This window comes from Artemia sp. Qi Xiang Cuo, chromosome 8 (assembly GCF_049724085.1).
Source record: "Artemia sp. Qi Xiang Cuo chromosome 8, ASM4972408v1, whole genome shotgun sequence".
In the NCBI taxonomy this organism is placed as follows: Eukaryota; Metazoa; Arthropoda; class Branchiopoda; order Anostraca; family Artemiidae; genus Artemia; species Artemia sp. Qi Xiang Cuo.
In genome coordinates, this window is record NC_142801.1 from 68,166,927 (window position 1) to 68,189,812 (window position 22,886).

The 22,886-nt window shown below is 34.3% G+C and overlaps 1 protein-coding gene across 2 annotated transcripts in view; it reads right to left on the bottom strand.

The window, feature by feature from the left end:
- Positions 1 to 399: 399 nt before the first annotated feature.
- Positions 400 to 22,886, bottom strand: part of hts (adducin 1-like protein hts) — a 153,215-nt gene continuing 130,728 nt past the window's right edge. The window contains exons 11-14 of one of the 2 annotated variants that reach the window (XM_089093704.1): positions 18,116 to 18,301; positions 11,118 to 11,213; positions 7,838 to 7,900; positions 400 to 1,977 (exon numbers count right to left, since the gene is read on the bottom strand). In XM_089093704.1, coding sequence (XP_088949830.1) covers positions 461 to 1,977; positions 7,838 to 7,900; positions 11,118 to 11,213; positions 18,116 to 18,301 — 1,862 coding nt within the window. In that variant the 3' untranslated portion in view covers positions 400 to 460. The remainder of the gene's footprint in view (positions 1,978 to 7,837; positions 7,901 to 11,117; positions 11,214 to 18,115; positions 18,302 to 22,886) is intronic. The other variant, XM_089093705.1, reaches the window with a different exon arrangement.

Sequence of the window (22,886 nt, forward strand, 5' to 3'; positions counted from 1 at the left end):
ATGCCTCCCATTAAGACCACTGGCTCAGGTACAATAAAAACATCCCATTCCCTAAGCAAGTTCGAATGTAATTAAGTTTGAATCCGAACTGAGCTGTCAAGTTTTAGAAAAAGAAAAAAGAGGCTTAGGAAAAAGAAGGGACTAAAAAAGAAAAAAGAAAGAAAAAAAGAACAGACTAAGAAGAGACAACGAAACAGCCTCGAAGCCATTCTCCTAAATTTCGATAATAATACAATCTTGCTTAAAACTAGCTGCAGGGTTAACATCTAGAAGCAGTTGTCATAACAAATCGCACTCCTACTGCTACAGTCTTGTATGCAAATATTTACAGATAACTAATTCTAATTATATTTCAAAAATAAAGTAAAATCAAGCTGATTGTATTCAAACTACAAAAAAAGGATTTAGATCCTTGAAAAGACTGAATCAAATGCAAAAAAAAAAAAAGAAAAAAAAATTTTCACTGCCGTTCATTCGCTTTTCTAACAAGAGAAGGCGATTTAAGTGGTGAATAACGCGGAATGGATGTTTGTGGAGTGACCGTATCCTCTTTATCCATTGAAATAAAATGAGGATGATCTTCACAGCAGTTATAATCCCAAGAAAGACAAGAAGCCTCGCTGCCAGCATCCTCATCAATAAAAACAAGTTCAGGCTCATCCTTGACCGGACCCTGTGCATACGAAGTTTCAATTTCAAACACTACCGGTTCAAAAGAGTCTGTAGCAACTCTGGTATTCGATTCTGTGCAGTTGAAGGAGGGGCTGGGTATCTCAACTGATCTCTCAAAGATAGGTGGAAAGACAGTGACACGTTTCGATCTGAGGCTGTTAAATTGAAAATAAGATTCTGATGATAATGGTTCAGCACGGAGCGTTTCTGGAGAATCGCTTTCTACTATAAACTCATTGGAGTCTGTTCGACTGGAATAACCGCTCGAAGACGAGCTTGGTGGACCCGTCTCCTTGAACAAGCTTTCCATGCTTGATGAAAGAGTAGGGTGGGCGTGGATATCCGTAAATTCATCCACTTGATTAACAGTGTCATCGGAGACCATGCCTGCAACGATATCATCTGTTTGTTGCAAGGAATTCAGAACATCTGGATAGTTCTCCAAGTACAATTCAGAGTTCTCCGAATGCACATCTACTTCACCAATCATAGATACATTTTCACAACTAATCGACGCTTTCTCAAATACACCATGATCATCATCAGCGAGATTTGAAATAAAGCCACGACATTCTACAAAATTATTTTCTTTTTCTTCCTTCATTTTGTCACTATCTCTGCTAATATCATTCTCATTGCAAATGGAAAGATCATTTGGGGGAATAATACAGACATTGTCGTTAATATCATCATCTACCGCTTCAATATTTTCACTCTCATAAATAAAACCGTAATTGATATATTCCTTGTCGCCAGTCTCTCCAAAGCAATCTTCAAAAACATCATGAGCATTATCACTAACAGGCGAGGAGCAGCATACATCAAATTCTTCATCGTTGTTTAGTTCTGTCATTTCAGACCTGCTAGTTCCCAAGCTGCATTCCATTTTAAAATATTCAGGCTTGACAGCATTAGCAGAGAGGACATTGGATCCCCCCAAAGAATCAACTGAATCTTGAAACCCAACGGGGTTGGCACAATCAAAATAAATTGAAGCCAATGACATTACACTAAGCTTGCAGCTCTCTAACACAGGCAAACTTGGGAATGAGGGGGATTTTCTTAAATCAAGACTGAAGGTCCTGATTTTCCCAAAGTCATTTAAACTTTGAGATCGTGACAGAGATCCGTGTTGGGTAATTGTGTCATTTAGTTCGCAATTAAATATTTTCTTTAAAGCTTCCTTAGTTTGAAGGGAGTTGCGCAGGAGTGTGTGACCTTCTTCCATGTCTGAATAAGCATAATCGTCGTCTGTTTCACCCAAGTAAAGATCTTCCGGATCAACGGAGACTTCAATCAGCGAACCTAATAAAAGAAGCAGAGCAAACATTCTCGTGCTAATAGCATGCCATATCTAGCTAAATTTACTGTTGTGATTAATTAATGTTACTACAATTTCACCGAGAAGTTGCTTAGATCGGATAAGTTCCCATATACTGCGTTTCGTAGGAAATCGCACAAACTTCGCGAATTACGAATGCATTTTTACCAGCCTTTTCGAGGAAAATGCAAATCCACGTTTGTTGAAATTTCCCACGCAAATGAGAATATTTGCATGGGAATAAAAAAAAATAGCTAATTGGCCAATTGCTTATACGCTGAAATACGTAAACTACCATCCTTTTACTTCTTTGTAATAAAGATAGAAGTTCAACAGTAGCAAGGGCATCAAAACTCATTTCTGTAAGACAAGGCAAAGGTAATTGCAATTTTTTCGAATAATACCCATTATTTTCTGAGTATTTTTAGGCGTTTTTTCTGCAAAATATATGTGCTCACATTGTGCTATCCCGAAAATCGTAGCATATGGGAACTAAGGGCAAGACGGACAAGAGTTTAATTTTTTGTGTGTATATCTGCTTATATAGAAGGAATATATCAAGGAAAGATAGAGGAGAGGGGAAAAGGCTGTGATCAGAAAATTCTCTGCAGAATTACTGAGCAAAGAAAAAAACTGGGACATTCGTGTTTATGGTTTACGGTGCACTCGTGTCAAACAGGCGTTAATGCAGAAATAGAACTCAGAAAAGGCCCAAGGGTGAAATTACACTCTGAACAGTGGCAGTTCTGGCCTCTTGCCCCCGGAGCATAATTATATTCGCCCCCCCCCTCTGTCTCCCACAAACTTTTCAGGCTAAATTTTCATTTATTAACAAAATTATTTTCAATTCATTAATTAGATAATAATTTATTATTTAATTATTTGTGATTTATTATTTAAGCCATTTAATTATTTTCATTTTTTTATTAATTAGTAATCTATTAATTATTTTCATCGATTAAACTGCGCCCTCTACTTTATTTTAATAAAAATAAAATTTCAAATACAAAACGATTATCCGTTAAACTCTTTATTTGAAATTTTGCGCCCGGGACAAGTGCCCACTCCCCTAAAACCGCCTCTGACTCTGGGCACAGGAATGTTTCATCAACTTTTTTTTCTAAATTATTTTTTAAGTGGGCAATCTGCTCAGGTGCGACCGTGCGAGTGCGGACATACAGCAAATAAAGAAAAATGAGAGGTTGAAACCATATAATTCTATCCTATGAATATTTTTGCTTTTTCTTGAAAATGAATATACCACCAATATAAGCAACTTCTTAAAACCCTATAACCTTTTGTCGTTCCACCAAAATTAGTAACTATTAAACGCAATATCGATGCAAAATCAAAAACCACACCACAATCCCTTTCCAACGTGAGTTTTTTTTTTTTTTTAACTGACCTTTATTTCGTTTGGTATCCCGACTCAAAGAAAGCGAACGACGCTTGAAGAATCGATTCAAAGTTTGTGTCCCAGGCACTAGCAAACAAATGACAAATTAAAATGGCGAGACAACACAGTGGCAAAAGCCAAAATCAAAATAATGTGCCCTAATAGCTTTCTTACAAAGTCAAGGAAGTATAATGCGAGGGAAAGCAAAACAATCTTATTCGCATAGAGAGTCAAATTCCGAGAGAGAAGCTCTCTCGGAAGAAGAAGAAGAAGAGAGAAGTAACCCTGGTAGCAGCCCCATCTAGTAGTCCTAAAAAATTATGCTTCTGTGAATTTAGTTATTTATAAAACAAATCAAATTTTCGACCAAGACAAGTTTTCAAATTCAAAAACGAGAAAGAAAAGACAACACTAACGCATTCTTCATCTTGCAGAAGATTTCTAATTAAAATTCGCGTCCAATTTATAGTTTAAATCCAAAACAATTCGATATTTATGAAGCTATGGCACAATCAGCACCTCTAGGACACTCAAAACTAGTTGTAAGCCGAACGGAGCACCATAGGTTCCGTTCCAAGAGGTACAATAAGCCCCTCTAGGATACTTAGGAACTAGTCGTAAACAGAACGAACCGTCATGGGTTCCGTTCCTAAAGGTGTAATAAGAGCCTCTAGAACACTTACGCCCTAGTCACAATCCAAGTGGAATGAATGACAAGGCCTAGCAGTAAAAAAAATGTTTCAGACAGGTTGACTCATATATTTCATTTTTCTACGTTTCATTCATATGTTTCGTATTCGATGTTTCAAAAAACATATGAAACTACCAAGGACATTAAACATGAACCCTTTTTGCCCTCTGGTCCCATTTTAGGTCTATTCATACATGAAAACAGCAACTCTCTGAGAATTTTCTTCCAGTTGTTTCAAAAATATGAAGATTTTAGGGCAACATCGCAATCCGTCACTGTTGCCATATTGAGCAGAGAAAATAAGGAAGCAAAACGAATTAGTTACGGTTGACAACGCTATTCGTCCGTAAAAATTTAAACTTCATCAATGTGGTAATTCCCAAAGGAAAGCTACACCTTCCTACGCTGTTGGATTGTGTTTTGAAAATATATTTTTGACTTGTTTTTGCTAAAAATATCTAAAAATATACTTTTGGCTTGGTTTTGCTAAAAAATCTAAAAACAAATTTTTAGCTTGCTTTTGCTGATTTTCCACTCGCGGTTCTTTTCCCTTCTTTTTTTTAAATTTGGCACTGCTGCCATCAAAAATGCATAACTGCACACGGAGGACATTTTCATTAGAACATATATTCACGAATTTCTTTTTTTTTTCAAGATGCACGTGATTGTATAAATTTCCAAATAAACAATTCAGACAATCACATTTCATTTTCACTGTCCTTTGTACTTTTAAACTGATAAATCATTAGGTAACTATATTTTACCATTAGTTTATATCAAATCAACCATATTACCATATATAGATCATTGATAGGTAATTATATTGCGGGGTCTGGTGCATAATAATAATAATATCAACTGTAACAATTGGTAGTATTGATAACTAGTGAAAACCAGTTTAAGTTAAACTTAATTATCTGTATGTACTAATCCGAACTAAGTATAAAACCAAATCGTCATCGTTACGACTAATAATCGAATCTGATATTTTCACACCTTTGAATTATTGCCAAAAACGTTTCCTAAGCTATTCTCAAAGGGTGGATTTGCACAAATGTGGGTTCAATCACACTTTGGTTCGAGATCGACATTGCTCTGCTGAACAATGTCACTTACGTTCTGCCTGTACTAGAATACGTATGTCCTGTTTGGGGACCGAGTGCCCAGTTAACTCTGGGCTAAGCCAAAATATTGAGGCCATTCAAATACGTGCTTGTAACATTATAATGGGAGAAAGTTATACTTTCTACGAAGGGGCCATTGAATTATAAACTTGAGTCACCTTGCAACCACCGCCAAAATCTTATAATCAAATTTGGATAATTCATACTAAGAAGCTCAAAACACAGATGTATCCACCCCTCGAATTAACTTAACCTTAGCTAATTGAAAGATTGTATAAATTCTTCATTTTTAGTCGTATTGCACGTGTAATGAAGGAACATTTAGTATTTTTTTTTCTATTTTTGTGGGTTTTCTTAAGAAAATGGCCCATCTTTGCCAAACTTAGCCTTAGCCCCCCCCCCCCCCCCGCGAATACACTCACCAGAAGACATAACAGGTTAGATCCAGTTAATTGCCACACAACGCGGTATCAGCACTCTTGTGTTCCCCTATTCCTCTAGGTCGTCTGTTTAGAAGCATAAAATATTGCAGTTCGTGTTTCTGTAATTTCTATGTACCTTGTAAACAACTCAGTTTTAGAGCTATGTCGGGCATGTCAATAAATATGTCTATGTCTATCCTCTCTTTGAGAACAGCTTAGCAAACCGTCTCTTTAACAATTATTTCAAAAGCGAGAACTAATAAATTAAGTCCAAGATTGATTTAAATTGTAAATTCAACCTTCTATAAAATCAGTTTAGCTAAGTTTGGCTACCTAATCCAGAATTATAATAGATTCAAACATGTTTCTCTAATACTCTAAATTTGATAGTTGAAAATCACTCGATGTTTTTTTAATGATACCTATAAATGAACTTTCCCGCAAAACTTCCTTGACTTCATACAAGAATAAATAAAAATTAAAAAAAACTACAAAAAACGAACACACACAAATGAAGAAGAAAAAAAAAAAAAAAAAAAAAAAAAAAAAAAAACCGTCGATGGGCGGTAAATAAACCATTGTTTTGAATCACAACACGGCAATCTAATAACAGTACGTTTAATGATTTGGGTTGTATAAATGATGCATAAGCGGGACAATTCAATTTGAAAAGTATAGAAAAAATGATACAATATAATATAATGTAATAATAAAAATAACAAAAATATATAGTAATAAAAATATAATAAAATAAAAAAATATTTAATTGTGAGAGAAGTTTGTTCAGATTAAAATACAATACTTGTATTGCAACGAATTTAGAAAGATTATGATTAATTATTTAAGGAACTACTTATACCAGTATACAGCGTTTTTATTAACATACGTTATCCCGTTTAAAATTTTTATTATTCTGTATACACTTTTTAACTTTAGCATTTCTTCATTCCACGCTATTTCGATTCGTACATTTCTCAGTTTCCTCTTTCATTTTTTTTAATAAGATGTTTTTTCGTTTTTTTTTACTTTATTCTTTATTTTTACAGTTTTATTTTATATTTTACTTTTTATTCCTTTTTTTTTTCAGTGCCTATAAATAGCATTGATTGTTTTTTTTCCTGGAAATAAGTAGTTTTAAAAATCTTTCCACATACATTATCAAGAATTTGTCCTGAAAAAGAACTGCTGTAATTATAAAGGGCAGTGTTGACAAAACAAGAATCACAAGTTCATCAAAGTTTGGAATCCCCCCCCTCTCCCCCAGCATAAATCCTCAATAGGAGATTCATTTTGCTTTGACAACTTTCTCTCTAATGATACAACTAACAGCATCATGTTTCAATGATTTTGATGTGTCATGCTAAGAGTGTTGGTTGTCTTTTTTGTTTCAAAGTACAAATGTGAAATCTTAAAAGAAAGCCTTCCATACTTTTTGGCCGCCCAAAGACCGTGCAATTGCAAGCTATCCGTTCGTTCCACGGCTCAAGACCTGAAGGCGTTATTTAGATAGAAATAAAATGAACGAATTCATAGCTTGGTTAGTCTCCATTGCCCTTTTGCAGCTTACGAAACAATTTAAAAATGCACATTACTTTCGTTTGAATATTATTTTAGTTTAGTATAACTTTATTTTTATTTAGTATAATTTAGTATATCTTAAGTATAATATAAAATAATTTATTATATCTGTGTAAACTAAATTTCGTTTAGTTTAAGTACTGATAATTTTTCCTTAGGTAAAATAACTTGTCTTAAAGAATAATTTTAGTTTTGTTTAGTATAGATGTGTATAAAATAGTACGTATTTAGTATATGGAGTGTTAACTAATTTAGTTTAATTTTAGGATTAATTATTATATTAAATAAAGTTTTAATTACAATTTATCCTTAGTTGGGTACCTGTTTTTACAGAAGACAGATACATCGACAATTACCAACGGCTCATGCGCCATCAATAGCCGTTGATGAGCCATCAACGGCTCATCCGCCATCAATAGCATCAATTTTTATTCTTTATTTAGATAATTAATAATAAAATTCTAATCTTCTCATGTTTTTTTTGTGCCTCCTCTCAGCGCTATAATTTTATTTTTTGTTAACACCACTGCCAACATCTCAAAATTTCGAAAATATTCCAGGGAACACGACAAATAGTTTTTGACCAACAGCGGCTTAGATTAATGCCAGCCAAATTCCAATAGCTTAGCTTACCTTGGTCACGAGGGAACCTGGCCGACTTCGACCTCTCTACGTGAGGCGTGGGCATTCCAGAGCCTATTAATGCAAAACAGAGAAGAAATAAATATCATGCACGTGCTAAATACTAAACAAAACTAAAACTTAATGCAATATTAAAGCAACTGAAACAAACAAAAACAAAAGCTAAATATTGTACTACCCAAAGGGTACGGGTAACTTATAAGAGCGGGAATTAGTGCTAGTGTCGCTAAATTAACTATCAACGCCATCTAGCGTTTGGCGACACTTGCCATTTTTCCACGCTTTGTAATGGTCTTTATGGTCTTTCTCTCAGGAACTGAGATCAGACACTATCCTAAAGTCTAATGACTAATTAAATTAATTATTCTTGTTATTACAGTGAAAAAATGCCAGGTATCGACACACGCTAGATGGCGTTGACAGTTTATTTTGTCGACACTAGTGCAAGTTCCCACTCTTATAAATGACCCATACTCTTTGGTACTAGCTGGAAAGAAATTTATTTGATCGATTCTGTGCTCAAAGCTAACTAGTGATGTTTCTTCCATTACTTAAAGCAATTTTGACGCCTTTTCTTTTTGAAAAACGTTGAACGAAAGAAAAGAAAAAACTTCAACACAGACTTCAAAAGAAACCAAGAACAGAGCTAATAGCAATTTTACAACTGAAAATCAGGTATCAGCATTAATCTGTGAAGTACCAATGACCTCAAAATAAAACATTTTTGGCCCCCATTGGTCCATCTTAGGTCATACATAAAAGATGTGATTCTCTAAGATTTTTCTTTTGGTCGTTTCAAAATTGGGAAGCTTTTAGGGCAGAATCCCATTTTGGTCAGTGTAGTTAGTGTTATTAAATTGTTATTGTTTTAACTATGATTAAAATAACACAATTTAATTAGTTGCCGCATTGCACACACGATTTACTCATCGGAGTTAGAAATGGATGTAAATTTTCTTGTGATTTGCGAACAGAGTTTCCAAAAAAAAATATAATCCCATACAGTGATATAGTCCTGAAGAAATTCGCGCTTCCCTATTTATTTCCCCTAAACCTTAGACCTTGCCTCCGTTTATTCACCCATAATATTTTTCCCCTCTCCCAAAACAAATTGACCATGGGAAGATATAGGGGGAATTTTATGACCTAAAAGACCCAAATGTTAACCAAGATCATCAAAATAAAAGCATCATCCATGGACAATCTCAAGTCTATTCGTCTAAAAGCCATGATATTTTATGATTTTTCTTGTGGCTCATTCAAAATTACGTCGCATTTTCGTCAGTGCCGTCACGTTGAACTGCCAAGATAATGAAGCAAAACTGATTAGTTTAATTCGACAATGGTTTTCCTACGTAAAATCCAAACACTAACAATCTGCTGAATCCCAAAGACAACTACACCTTCAAAGGTAAGCTGCATATTCTTAGACTGTTTGAGATCATATGTTTTTAGTTTATTTTTGCTAACTTTTCTCCCACTTGTCTTTTTTTTCCTTTTATTTAATTGACACCCACAAAAACCAAGAAAATGCATAACTAAATATGTTTTTCATTGAACATAAATTCCCGTTTTTTTTTTCTTAAAGTAGTGCGCAAATTTCATCAGTTCAAACAATTAAATTTCACTGTCCTTGGTGCTTTGTTCTAAAACAACAAACTTCCTACTCATTGCTAAAGTTACTCAAACATATTCTATGAATCTAGGTTTTTAATGAAAAATCAAATCATTTATTAAAAATCGAATTCCAAACCTTTCCTGGTTTCTTAAGAAATATTTAGTTGATAAAGTTTTTCTCTAAACCAATCAAAATAATCAGGTGTCATTATTAATTCCATAGTATTTTAAAAAGACCCCTTAAGTGTCATATAATATGGTTCTGATATTCCATTCTATTGAAACAACTGTATCCGTCGATGGCGGTTCAATTTTGAATTTCTTTGCAAATCACGGATATTGGTGAATGACTCACTTTAATTGTTGTTAGGTATTTGGTTTTAATTCTTAATTTTTTGGTTTTTATTGATTTTTATTCATCTTTTAATTATTATTTTTTTCATTGTTTTTTTTTCTTTTTTTTACGTTCACATTGACTTTCCGCGTTTTATTTGTTGGTTTGTTCTTCGGCACTCGCATTGATTATATTGTTTCGTTTCGCGCTGAAAAAGAGAGGCGTTTGTCCCCTCGAAATATTCGCTTTGTTTTGTTTTTTCAGTATTTTAATTTGGCCTTTAGAAACCCCATTTTTGCTCGTTTTTCTTTCTTTGTGAAACAATTGTGTGCATTAACGTTTTTTTATGTAGTGCTTAATATGTGCTGCTAATAATATGTACATATGCATGATATATGTATATATATATTATGTACTGCTAAATATTTTTTTATGTACTGCTTATGCTATTTAATTTTTACTCAAACTTCCCTTCACTAACAGACTTAATGTCAACTTTATTTTTCAGACGAACAAATTATCCGGTCTGAGAAACTATTTTTAAAGTCCCAAGGTGAAGTGAAAATGAAATCTGATTGGTTGAATTGGTTAAAAAAAAAATTTTTTTAAACACGAGGAAGCAATTTTTAAATAAAAAGACTTTATCATTTGTAGTGTTTTAGTTTCTGGTAGTTTCTGGATGCCAAAATGTGAGTAAAAAACAGCAGCAAAAAATAAGCTAAAACATATGTAAACAAACAGCCTATGAACATGTAATTTTCCTTTGAACGTGTAGTTACCTTTAGGGACAAACAGGATTTTTATGTTTGAATGTTTACGGATGAAAAGCGTTGCCAAATTTAATGAGTTGTTTTTTTTTTCACAGTTCCCCTTTGGCAACACTGACACAAATGTGGTACTGCGCTAAAATCTTAATAGTTTTGAAACAATAAAAAAAACCTTAGAAATCGCAATTTTAAGGTATGATCTAATCGTAGATCTTAGATCCGTCTGTGCCTCCGGAGGCACCCAGGGCATCAAGAAGGAGCAGCCGACCTTCCCGCAGGTTTGCTGCTGCAAGTATGTCCTCCCACTGAGGTTGGATTGATGTGTGCAGGTTACGGAGATCCGTCTGGTACGTTCGACGCAGGGTGTTTCTGGGCCTGCCCCTGCGGCGTGGACCCGATGGCTGCCAATTTAAGGTATGAACAGACCTCATGTGGGTGGAAACGAGCAATTTTTTTTTTTTTTTTTTTTTTGGCATTTAAAAGGTCAGAACATCTACAAAACATGAGCAAAGGACGTGCACAAAAGACAAGCACAACCCCTGAGAGTACTAACCATGGTCGGGGAGCATTTGTTTTTCAGCTCTAGATGGCCTTGGCAGCGTATTTGCTTCTACAGTTAAAACCTGGTGACTACTTGTACTGCTTAAACCTGACCGAAATGAACAAAATATTGAGAACAAAGAAAAAAGCAAATACAAAATAATGCTATAACGAGAAACATTAAAAAACTTGCGTGCTAAATGCTAAAACTATGTGACAGGCAAATAAAAAAACAAACAAAAAGAAACGACCAGAGGTAGAATTTTTCCATACACAGTGTTTTTAGTGCCAGAATAAAAGAACAAAGTTAAACCTTCAAGAAAAAAAAAACTTAATGTAGATATGAGTGGGGCTACACAACACTGCTTTCATTATCCGGAATTTTTCTAAGTCTTCCAAATTTCCCTAAACGAAAGTTGTGTTTTCCAGGCCCCAAAAAATCAAGGCAAATTCTGTTAACTTCAATTTTTGTGGATATTTCGGAGATCCCAATTTTCTTTCGAGGATATTCGGGGGGGGGGGTTAGTAGAAGCATTTTCCAATACATTAAATAAACCTTCTTGCAAAAGAAACACATTTTGAAAGGAAATTCAACAGTTTGTCTCGAGTGAGTCATCCTCGACGCACGTTTCATAGCCTGATTCGTATTTAAGTTGACTAAGCCTTGTCAGTTAATGAATTAAAACCTGGTAACAGAGATCTCAAATCTGACAAAAAAAGCAGACCATTTGAAATAAAAAATATAGAAAAAAGAAATAATCGACTAGAGATTTGGCAAGAAATTTGCATGCGTAATGCGAAAGAGAATGAAAAACAAAAACGATAAAGCATAAGATAATGTTCAATGGGTTTATTAACAAATGAAAATAATAAATCACACATAATCAAAATACTCAGTCCATTCCTGGACGCCGAGAACCGGCGAATATTTTTACTGCTCGAATATTTTTGAACATGTATACACAGCACTTTATAATTGAAAAGAAAAATATTATAAGAGAATTAACATAAAAAAAAGGTTAAAACCATATCTTTTCAGGTATGAACTACCTAATTGGCTTATAAGAAATGAAAAACGTTTTGTCAGAAACACAGGCTTTAAATAAATATTAAAATTACGAAATAAAATAAAATAAATTGTTTTTGTTACGTTTTTACGAGTCGGACAAAAATTTGGGGAGGGGGGGGGGGGGTTAAAGCCCTCCCCCCGAATACAACCTTGCTCAGTGCCCACTGGGGATTAATCCTTTTCTAATTCTAGGAGGAATTAAAAAGAAAGATCTAAGCATAGATATTTCTATCTTTTCCCTAAAGCATAGTAAAAAAAAAAAAAAAAAAAAAGGTGTAAATTAGAAGTATTGTTATTTGAAATTTTGAAAGAATTCAGATTAGCACGAAAAAGTTCAAACATTCGAAATCATCTCATTGAAAAAGATGAATATATTGAGAAAGTTTGAACATATTGAGAAGGTCGCTAATTTAGTGTTAGTCGCCTTTATTCTTTACTCGGCATTATAGTATTATCGGTCTGGGCAATTTTTAATTTAAAATGTAGTTTATTTCAGCGATTTGTTGTAAGTGTTATAGAATTTATTTTATCTTGGGTGTTATTCACTTTAATATGCACATGACATACATTTTATTAAGTATTTTATATTTATTTACAGATGTAACTAATGCAATCTGTATAATACGTGATCACTCTAACAATCATGAAAAGTGTGACCTGACTCTTGACGTATATCCAGAGCGGTCTTAGAATGTACTTGACGTATATCAGTATCGTTTCAGAGTTCAGTGAGGTAACACCTAAATTGAATTGGATATTATTCCTGTCTGGATTTATTTTGGTGACGTCATAATTTATTCCAAGTGAGTTGTTGACCTGAGTTAACTTTAAGAGGATCATAAACTGGAATCTACTTTGCTTTTAGTTTGACCTATATTTCGATATTTATTAATTCAGTATTTTTTTCTTGAATTAATATTGAGACTTTTTAATTTGTGTGGTGATTGCGATAGCCATAAAAAGCTCTGACGAAACGCCTGAACTTGTACATTCTCCGCTTCTGAATTTTATTCAAAGCAATTTGCTAAGCGGAATTGAGGAGGATATTATCAAAAGACATGGTATGGAGTTTTTGGACGTGAATAGTCAAAGAAGCTAAACGTTTACTGTGGCAAATAAGTGCACCTGAATCGGATTGCCCAGTACGTAAGGGGGACAATGTACTTTCTAATTATTTTAGTGACTTTATTTCTCTGTTAAGATCTCTTGACAGTATAACGACACTTTTGTACCTAATGTTTGTGATAAACCGACCTACAGAGGTGCCATGTCTCCCTGCAAATGCTTATGCTTCTTTACTCTCTAAGTTTAATGAGCTACAACAAGTGGTTGTTGAAATGTCAGGGAAACTTGACAATTATCAGTTGAATTCTCCTCAACTTCCGAAACCTACCCCAGCAATTGACACTCATACGACAGTTTGTACATCAGTACAGAACTTTATTACCGGAGCAACAGTTAAAGTACGATCCAAGCGCTTTTTTGGGATTCTCAGAGGTTTCCCAGTTGATGTCAACCTTTCAGTTATTAATAGACTGAAAGGTATAATAAGTGCAAATCGATTGGGCCAGACTATGTCAGTCAAGCTTGAATTTGAGGACTCGTTCACTCATTCCGCGTTTTTCAAAGAAGGAATTAAAGTTGGATATGAATTTTTTCGAATTCACGAATTTAAGAAAATACCTAAATGTTGCTTCAAGTGCCGGTCATACGATCACTTTCAAAGTGCTTGCACCAGCAATGTCCCGAAATGTGCCAGATGTGCTGGGTCACATCTTTCTACTAAGGATAGTCCTTGTAGTGCTGCTTCCAAATGTGCTAACTGTGGCAAGAATCATGCTTCTTATAGCCTGTCCTGCCCTGTATCTAAGGAACTAATGTCGCGCTCCCACTTTTTGCAATGACTTGAGTTTTCAATAATATCGTTTAATTTTAATGGTACGAAGGATAAGGACTTCGTTATTGATGAGCTCTACAATGATTTTGATTTGGTCTGTTTACAGGAGCATCTTCTTACAGACTTTAGCATTAACGTTTTGCGTCGGAACCTTCATCATGATGTGTTTTTTACTACTGCCAGATCCACAAGAGGCCGCCCATCCGGTGGGCTAGCTAGTGTTTTAACCGCAATCCGAATTTAGTTTCGCCGGTGATTTTTTACTCGGATGAGTTTTTTTGGCTGTTGGTAAGGGCATTTCAGTTTTCATTAATTGTTATTTGCTTTATGATGATCGTTCTTTCAGATCAATGGCGAGATATGCTAAAACTTGTAACATGTTGAAGTTTTTAGTAGAAAAAATTCTTCCTATATCTCTAGATTATACGAGCATTGGTGACTTCAATACGGATATAAATAACTCGTCAGTGGGAAGTGATTTGTTGTTCGATTGCCTTCCATCTTATCATATGATACCCAAAACTCATCCGTATTCTTATATTCACCATTCAGGCAGTAAGAGCAATATTGATCACATTATTTGCTCACCTAGTATTACTACATCAATAGTGTTTGTATACGCTGAAGAACAAGACTTAGACCATGTCCCTGTCTCACTTACTCTTACGCTGAATTTAAACCCTGCAAGTATTTGTAAAGTACCCTGGTCTTCAAAATGGTTTGAAAAAAGTAATTGGAAGAGAGCTGATGTTCCTCTCTAAGCGTTTACACTAACAAGCATGCTGTCTGCTATACGAGTTCCCTATCATCTGCTTCAGAGCTCTATACAAGTGGATTGCAAAAAGGACTTGGATTGCTATTATAAACAAATAATTAAAGGTCTAAAAGATGCGCAGGCAGTTGCAGTGCCGCCGTAACGTGGTAGACGAGGTACGCAAAAACATATCTGGTCTTTAGATCCTAATTTAAAAACTTTGAAAAATAAAGCTAAGTTTTGGTCAAAAGTCTGGAATGAATGTGATAGACCGCCTCGCGGAATTGTATCTGACCTTAAGCGTATAACACGCAGTGAATATAAAAATATCTTAAGTCAATGCGTTATAGTGGTATGGATTTTCCAGTGTCAAAGAGAGAATGGCGAAAAGCTATTAATTCTGAGTCGATTAGAAGTGATGTGCCAAGTAGTGATTGTCTTCCTGTATCTGCTTGGCATGGCCATTACTCGTCTATTTTTTCTAATGTTAATTACCATGTGCATTCTTTGTATACTCATTCTCTTTCTGCTATTTTTATTACCCCTCTATCTCAGCGTCTTTGTGTTCCCATTTCTCTTTCATCCGTAATTGAAGCAATTAAGAAACTTAAATCAGATAATGTTGATAATGATGGTATATCTAGGTTTCACCTTTTATTAGATTGCTCCCCCCTTATTGACCATATACACCTACTTCTCCAGATGAGTATTTGTACTTCTAGTGTACCGGAGAGTTTTTTGTGTGGTACTGTTTCTTCAATTTTAAAGAAGGGAAATTCTCCTTATATTTGCTCTTCTTACCGACCTATTACTGTCTCTTGCACTTTTAGTAAAGTTCTTGAGCATGTATTACTACCTTTTGTGACTAATAATATGCTTGAGAGAGATAACCAGTTGAATTTAAGCCCGGAGTAGGTTGTCAACACGCACAACGTGTATTATCTTCTTTGTTCCTTGAAAATTCTTCTAAGGGAAGGAGTATATATCTTTGTACTTAAGATCTATCAAAAGCTTTTGATAGTGTATGTCACAGTCAGCTTTTTTCTGCTCTTCGTGGTTGCGGTGTCAATCTATCGATTATTTTGCTTCTTCGGTACTGGTACTTAATTCTTTTCTTCGGCTGAAATCTGTGCCAGCTTCTATTATTAAATTGAAAAGAAGTTTAAGACAAGGTGGAGTTTTATCTCCAACCCTTTTTAATTTATGTATTTCAGGAGTTCTGGCAAAGATATCGGCTACCTATCTCTCCGGTTTTTCTTATGTTTCATACCTGGCTTACGCTGATGATCTGCTTCTTATAAGTCGTACTAAAACAGGTTTATCTAACATTGTCTCTTGTGTTGCCACTTCTTTTTCAGACATAGGCCTTTCTCTTAATGTAGATAAATGTAAATTTCTTTCTTTTAATAACATTTCTAGTACTTCCCTTCGCTGTAGTGGCTTTACTATACCTCTCGTAGATTCTCTTCGATGGCTCGGTATTTCTATTACTAATAGTCTTCCGAGCTTGCGCCAGCGCAGAATCTCAGATACTAATATGAAAATTAAATTAGGATATGCTGAGATTGTTGCCAATAGAGGTAAATATAATAAACTCGCGTTGGCCAAGCTCTACTCAACTTTTTGTGACCTTTCAATTCTTTTTGCTTCTGGAATTTTTCTCCTTCTTAATAAAAATGAGTTAAAAAGAATCCGGATTAATTATTTTAGATTTTGTAATTTTTTGTTGTTTCTTCCACCTTGGACCAAAAACTGGGTAATTATTAATAAATTTCTTGTTCCTATAATTACTGAAAAACTGGAAGCACTACACAGAAAACTTTCAGATACTGCTTGTATACGTTTTTCTCCGCACCATCACCTTATCAGGGGTTTTCAGTCGTAAGTTATTTTTCTTTTATTTGTTTAGTTGTTTTTCTCTGTTTGGTCACTCCACATTTTTTAGTATTGTAAAGAGTGAGTAAAAATCAAATAATGATAATAATAATGACAGCTTGTGTCCATATTTCTGCATATTACTGCTTATTAGACTCTGCAAGTTGTCAGTTTATTTTTTCTCTCTTCTTCTTTTCTCCCTCCTTTCATGTTATTTCTCTTTTGTTTTAGTTTCTTTTAAATAGTTATGTGTTACTCTGTAACTGGTAATCTTTGATTTCTATATTGATTTGTGTTGCATTTTATGTGTTTTTCCTCGTGATACTTCACATATTGTACCCTGTACAGTGTGGGTTAGAAATAAATAATAATAATAATAATAATATAAATTCTAATTATGACTCATTTTAGTCCTTGACCATGCGAAACACTGAACTAGTTTTGTTTTGTCTTTTTTTTTTAATGCCAGTGTGTATAGTTATTGTATAGCCAGTGTGGTCTTAGAATGAACTTGACGTATATGAATTCTAATTATGACTCATTTTAGTCCTTGACCTTGCGAGACATTGAACTAGTTTTGTTTTGTCTTTTTCTAATATCGACATGCTCATGATAGCTCCAGCTAATGTAGTGAAGAAACATATTATAGGTTATTCTATTCTTTTTGTCAAAAGTGATCTGGAAAACAGAATAAAAGTCATAACAACCTAACCACTTTAAATGCAGTTACAGTTTTATTTTTATTCTAGGTAAGTTCAGTTCAAACTCTGAAGAACAGAATCAACGCAATGTTTTATTTTCAAATATTGTCTTAAAACTGTCTATTTCTCTAATAATTCTACTCTGCATAAATATAAATTTAAAAAAAAAAACAAAAAAAAAACAATAAAAACCTAACTGGAGTAAAAACAAACCACAAAGTAAAAAAAGGGGGGGGGGGGCTTTTGGTAATTTTTACTCGCTTTTTATTTGCAGTCGCTCTTATGTATATAAAACGTTTTTCTTTTTATTTTCATAATACAATGAGGGAAGTTATTATCTCTACATTGAAAAAATATATACGAGCTAAAATATTTTGTGGTTCTTTGCCGTGCAAAGCACTTGCCTCCTGCCCCCTCCCCCCCCCCCCCAACCAATTAAGTGCCGGGAAACCAGCCAAGAAACTGTTTATTCCCGCTTAGTTTGAAACATACAGATGTAAGCTCTTGGGTCAAAAGTAACCCAATGAAACAAACAGAAGCCGGAAGGGGGGGGGGGGAGGGAGCAAATATTTCGTTTTTACTATATAGCCTTTCATAAATCCTGTTATCTTTTTAGAAAACATGTGTATCACAATCTTTTTCACTTCACATAGTAGAATTCTAGCCTCCAGGAAACAAACGTATTTAACAAACTTAAAAAGATAGTCAAAGGTACCTTCATCCTCCAAATCACTAGCAGCAGGTGGTGGGGACTGCGGTGGAGAAAGTGTGACATCTTCTGGGTGCGGTGTATCTGGAAGTGTGACCGACTCAGCAGTCAGTTGATGGGGAGTGGCGATGCTCGATAAATTGGTGGACACAAAACTATCTTCTTGTTCTCGCTGATATTCAGGATACTCTTCTTCATGAAGAAAAAGAAGAATTGTCGTAAGTTTAGAACATAGGCAATTTATGTATTTATGGCCGTTTAAGAAAAAGGAAAATTGTGGTAAGTTGAGAATATGTAATATTGGCAATTTAAATTCGTAATCATAACAAAAAAGTTGAAAATAAAGTAAAAAAACAGACTGTTTTTAAATTTTGAGCGCTTGTATTTTTGAAGCGTTTATTCAAATCCACCTATTTATTCGTTACATTTTGGAATTTTGAGTGTTTGAGTTATCAAATCCTACAAAAAATAAAGCCACCCTGGATTCTTATGAGTTTTACATTTAGCCGTAACTTGGTAAGCTTACGGCTGTTACGGACGCATGTTTACTAAGCATGTAACACGTTCCTTGTAATGAACATGTATGTGATTAAATTTTCTTGAATATGTTATTTGCCAGTGTTTTCTTACACTTTTTGTGAACGACACTGCCATGGCCGGTTTTAGTCTGACTGATTTTCTTGTGAAAGTCAACATGGTTTTGAAGTTTGACTCTTCCGTTGGTTAATGCGAAGAGACTTTTTTTCACTTGGGATGCTTCCACACCGTAACTAATTACTACATGGATTCAGGATATTCCATTTTACAACAAGCGTTTATTTATTCGTAATATTTTGAAATTCTGAGCGCTTGGGGCAAGGCCGTATCCAGGATTTTTTTCGGAGGGGGTTTTAGTAAAAAAAAAAAAAAAATAGGGGGGGGGGGGTACAATAAAAAACCTCAAAAAAACGCATACAAAATTTGTTTATGTTCATTTTTGTTACGTTTTTACGAGTCAGACTAACATTTCGGGGGGGGGGGGGTCAAACGCCATACCCCCCCCCCCTGGATACGGCCTTGGCTTGGAGTATCTATTCTATAAAAGAATAGATATTTATTGGTGGTTTGAGTTATCTATAATCTATAAAGAATAAAAGCATCCTGAATTCCTTTGAGGTTTATCTTCAGCAGTAGCTTGGTTTGTTTTTAACGTGGTCATGCTAGAGTTGATCACAATAAACGGTGATCACTTACAATTAATTGCAGTTTAATTTCGCTGTAGTTTTCTCCTCGGCACGTTTTGCCATATTCCTGGAGTTATTTACCAACAGCTAAAGCGTTATTTAATAACGCTAAAGCGTTATTTATAACGCTTTAGCATGACCGAAGTATTTTTCGGAGAAATTTGAAGAGTTTTTATAAAAAGATTTCGTTGTTTAAGCAGTGGCAAAGGGTACGGGTAACTTGTAAGAATGAATAGTAGCGCTAGTATTGAAAAAAATGCCATCTAGTGGTTGGCGTTTTTTTAAAAGGGTTTATCAATTGTCTGACTTGTTGCTAAGTAGTGTCAAAAAGCATGGGTAACTTTTAAAACAGGAAACAGGCGCCAGCGCCATCTTGCATTTGGTGTCTTCTGACATTTTATCAGTATAATAATAAGGCAAAACTAGTGTAATTACTGTATTGGGCAAATTCGGTGTAGTCATAAGGGTCTGAGCCCTGTTTCTGAAATTCAGCACAATGAAGTTTTAAAACAATGCCAAAAAGAGGAACGCTAGATGGCTCTAGTGATTTGTCGTCACTAGGGTCAGTTTCCACAGTTAAGGGCTAGGCACACGGGAAATCATAACTGATTTCCAAATCAGTGCCGATTTTAGAAGAAATCGGCGTCGATTTGAGCTTGAAAAATTTTCTAGTTTTCGGCACCGATTTACAAAATTAGCGCTGATTTTCATCATGATCATCACAAAAAATAGGGATACAAATAAATGATCAGCCAGAGGTATCTGTGGTGAAAGACCCCACTACTGAGCTGAGAACTAAACTGAGAACTAAGCTGAGATCAATCAAGCAACTATTAATAAACTCCAGTTGATTATTTGTATCCATAATTTTTTGGTTTGAAAATTTCACACAATAAATTTTTCTTTCAACATATTTTTCTTACCGCTATCGTTAGTCCACTGATGCTGAAATCGGTTCCCGAAATCAGCTACGTGTGCCCAGCCCTTTGAATATTAAATCTTTGATTGAATGAAATAGTTGTTGAAATAGTTGTGAATGAAATTTCATGAATGAAATAGTTGTTGAAACATGTTGTTAGCCCGTCAGGGGATTATTTATTTGTTCATTTTATATAGAAATGTGTGTTGGATGTTGTAGCTGGCTTAACGAACCGATAGGTTCCTTGGGTTGTTATTTACCCTTGGTTTGATGTTATTAGGATCTATTGAGTTGTTGTTAGGAGATATTATTTAGTTGTTAATTATACATAGAAATATGTGTTAGGTTCCTTGGTTCCCCGAACCGATAGGTTCCTTGGGTTGTTATTTACCCTTGGGTTGTTGTTATTAGGACTTATTGGGTTGTTGTTAGGAGATATTATTTAGCTGTTAATTATGTATAGAAATGTCTGTTGGATGTTGTAGTTGGCTTAACGAACCGATAGATTCGTTGGATTGTACTACCTGTAAATTTGTGTGAAATAAAACGAAACTCTTCAAACAAAAGCGGTAAACCCAAATACTACATTTGAAAATCAAAAAACAGATCAAGGCTTTAATACAAGCCAAAATCGTTATTAGATTCAAGCAAAACAAATCTATCAGGTCATATTCGATACTACTACTACTAACAACTCACTGCAGCACCAAACCACCTGAGGCCAATACAGCTACGCACGCTCCTCCTCCATCCTAATCTATTCAAAGCCTCCCTCTTTACACCCTCCCAAGAAGTTCCCATTTCCCTTAAATCCTTCTAACAACATACTTCAGCCCTAATTGGGGACGACCGGCTTTTATGTTTGGTTCTAGACGGTTGTCCGACAAGGACAATCTTTGGCAATCTGTCAGTTTCCATCCGCAAATCGTGTCCTAGCGATTCATCCTTTCTCTCACCATAGCCTTAGAAAGCGGGATTGAACAACATTTTTTGTACAGATTACTGTTTGAGATAAGGTCAGTCAGTTGGGTACCGAAAACAATCCGTAGACAATTTCTTTGGAAAATATCTAGCACATCTTCTTCCGTTTCTCGAAGCGCCCACACTTCAGAACCATTCTTGACCAGTGTCATTACTGTAGCTTCCAATATACTAATCTTGGTTCGCAGATTTATCTTCCTATTCTCTTAAACTTTTTCTCAACTGTGAAAACACACCCTGGGCCTTGGCTATTCTACTTTTAACATTTTCACTGCACCAACCGTCTTTACTAATAATACTACCTAGGTAAGTGAAGTAGTCCATTGATCTATCTTCTCGTTACTCAACATCGCCTCTTCATTTATTCCTAGTCTTAGTAACTTAATTTTCTTGACATTAATTTAAAAACCTATTCTTGCACCCTGAACTCGTAAAACCTCTAAAAGTTTATTTATTTTGTTAACATTTTCATCTAGGATGTTTCAATCATCAGCAGAGTCAAAGTCGAGGAGAGTTATAGTTGAAATTGAAAGAATCCTTAACGCTAAATTCTTGCAGCTTATAGAGCATTTTAAGATTATTGAGGTATGAAGCACAATAAGCAAATTATCTATTTTTTATATAATAACTATTTATTATATAATTTATATATAAATTATTATTTATTATAAATTATTAATAAATTATTTATTAATAATTTATATATAAAATAAAATATTTTTTTTAAATAATTAATTACCATAGGTTACAAAAAGTTCATTAAGCAATAATAGTATATACCACGAAAAAAATACAAAATCAAATGCAATGAGCTTATTGAACAAAACTATGAAGAAATGTGATAAATTACGTTTACCTATGGGGAGATCACCCCTTAAGATCTTTAAAATAATGTTTTATAAAATATTCTCAGTTGCTCGTTTAGCTCTGGTAAACAGGTTTAATGAAGAACGAATTAGTTAGAAAAAAAAGCTGAAAAGATGAAAGTAGAAATAAAAGAAGAAAGAAAAGAAAGACACATAAAACTACGCTTATTTATTTTGAAATCGCCTCTCAGTTTCTTTTCCATCGTGTTTTATATCTCTATTTTAATAATTTTTTTTACGTTTTCCAAGAGAAGAATTAATTAATCAGATAAAAAAAAGGTTATTAGATGTGATGAGGAAAGATGAAAAAAAAAGCAGTCTTGCCAATTGTGAGGTTACCTCTCAAGATCTTTTAAATCTTATTTTTTAAATAATGTTCAGTTATCCAAGCGGTTCTCAGATAAAAAGGATGAGAAAGTGAAAACTAGGAAATAGATAGAAAATAAAAAAAAAGAAAAAAGAAAAAAAAAAGAAAAAAATAGAAAAAAATAGATAAAAATTAGAAAAAATATAGAAAAAATATAGAAAAAAAGAAAAAAAATAGAAAAAAATGGATAAAAAATAGAAAATAGATAAAAAAATATATAAGTCACCTCCCAAAGATTACCTATTATTAAGTCACCACCATCGTACTTTATACATATGTATGACCGTACGTACTTTATACGTAGGATCATACATATGGTTTCCAAGTTAAGAGGTTGCATTAGGGTTGAAAGAGGGTAGAACTATATGGCTGACAACAATAACAAGAAAATGAATAAAAGTCGAAACAATTCGATAGTGTA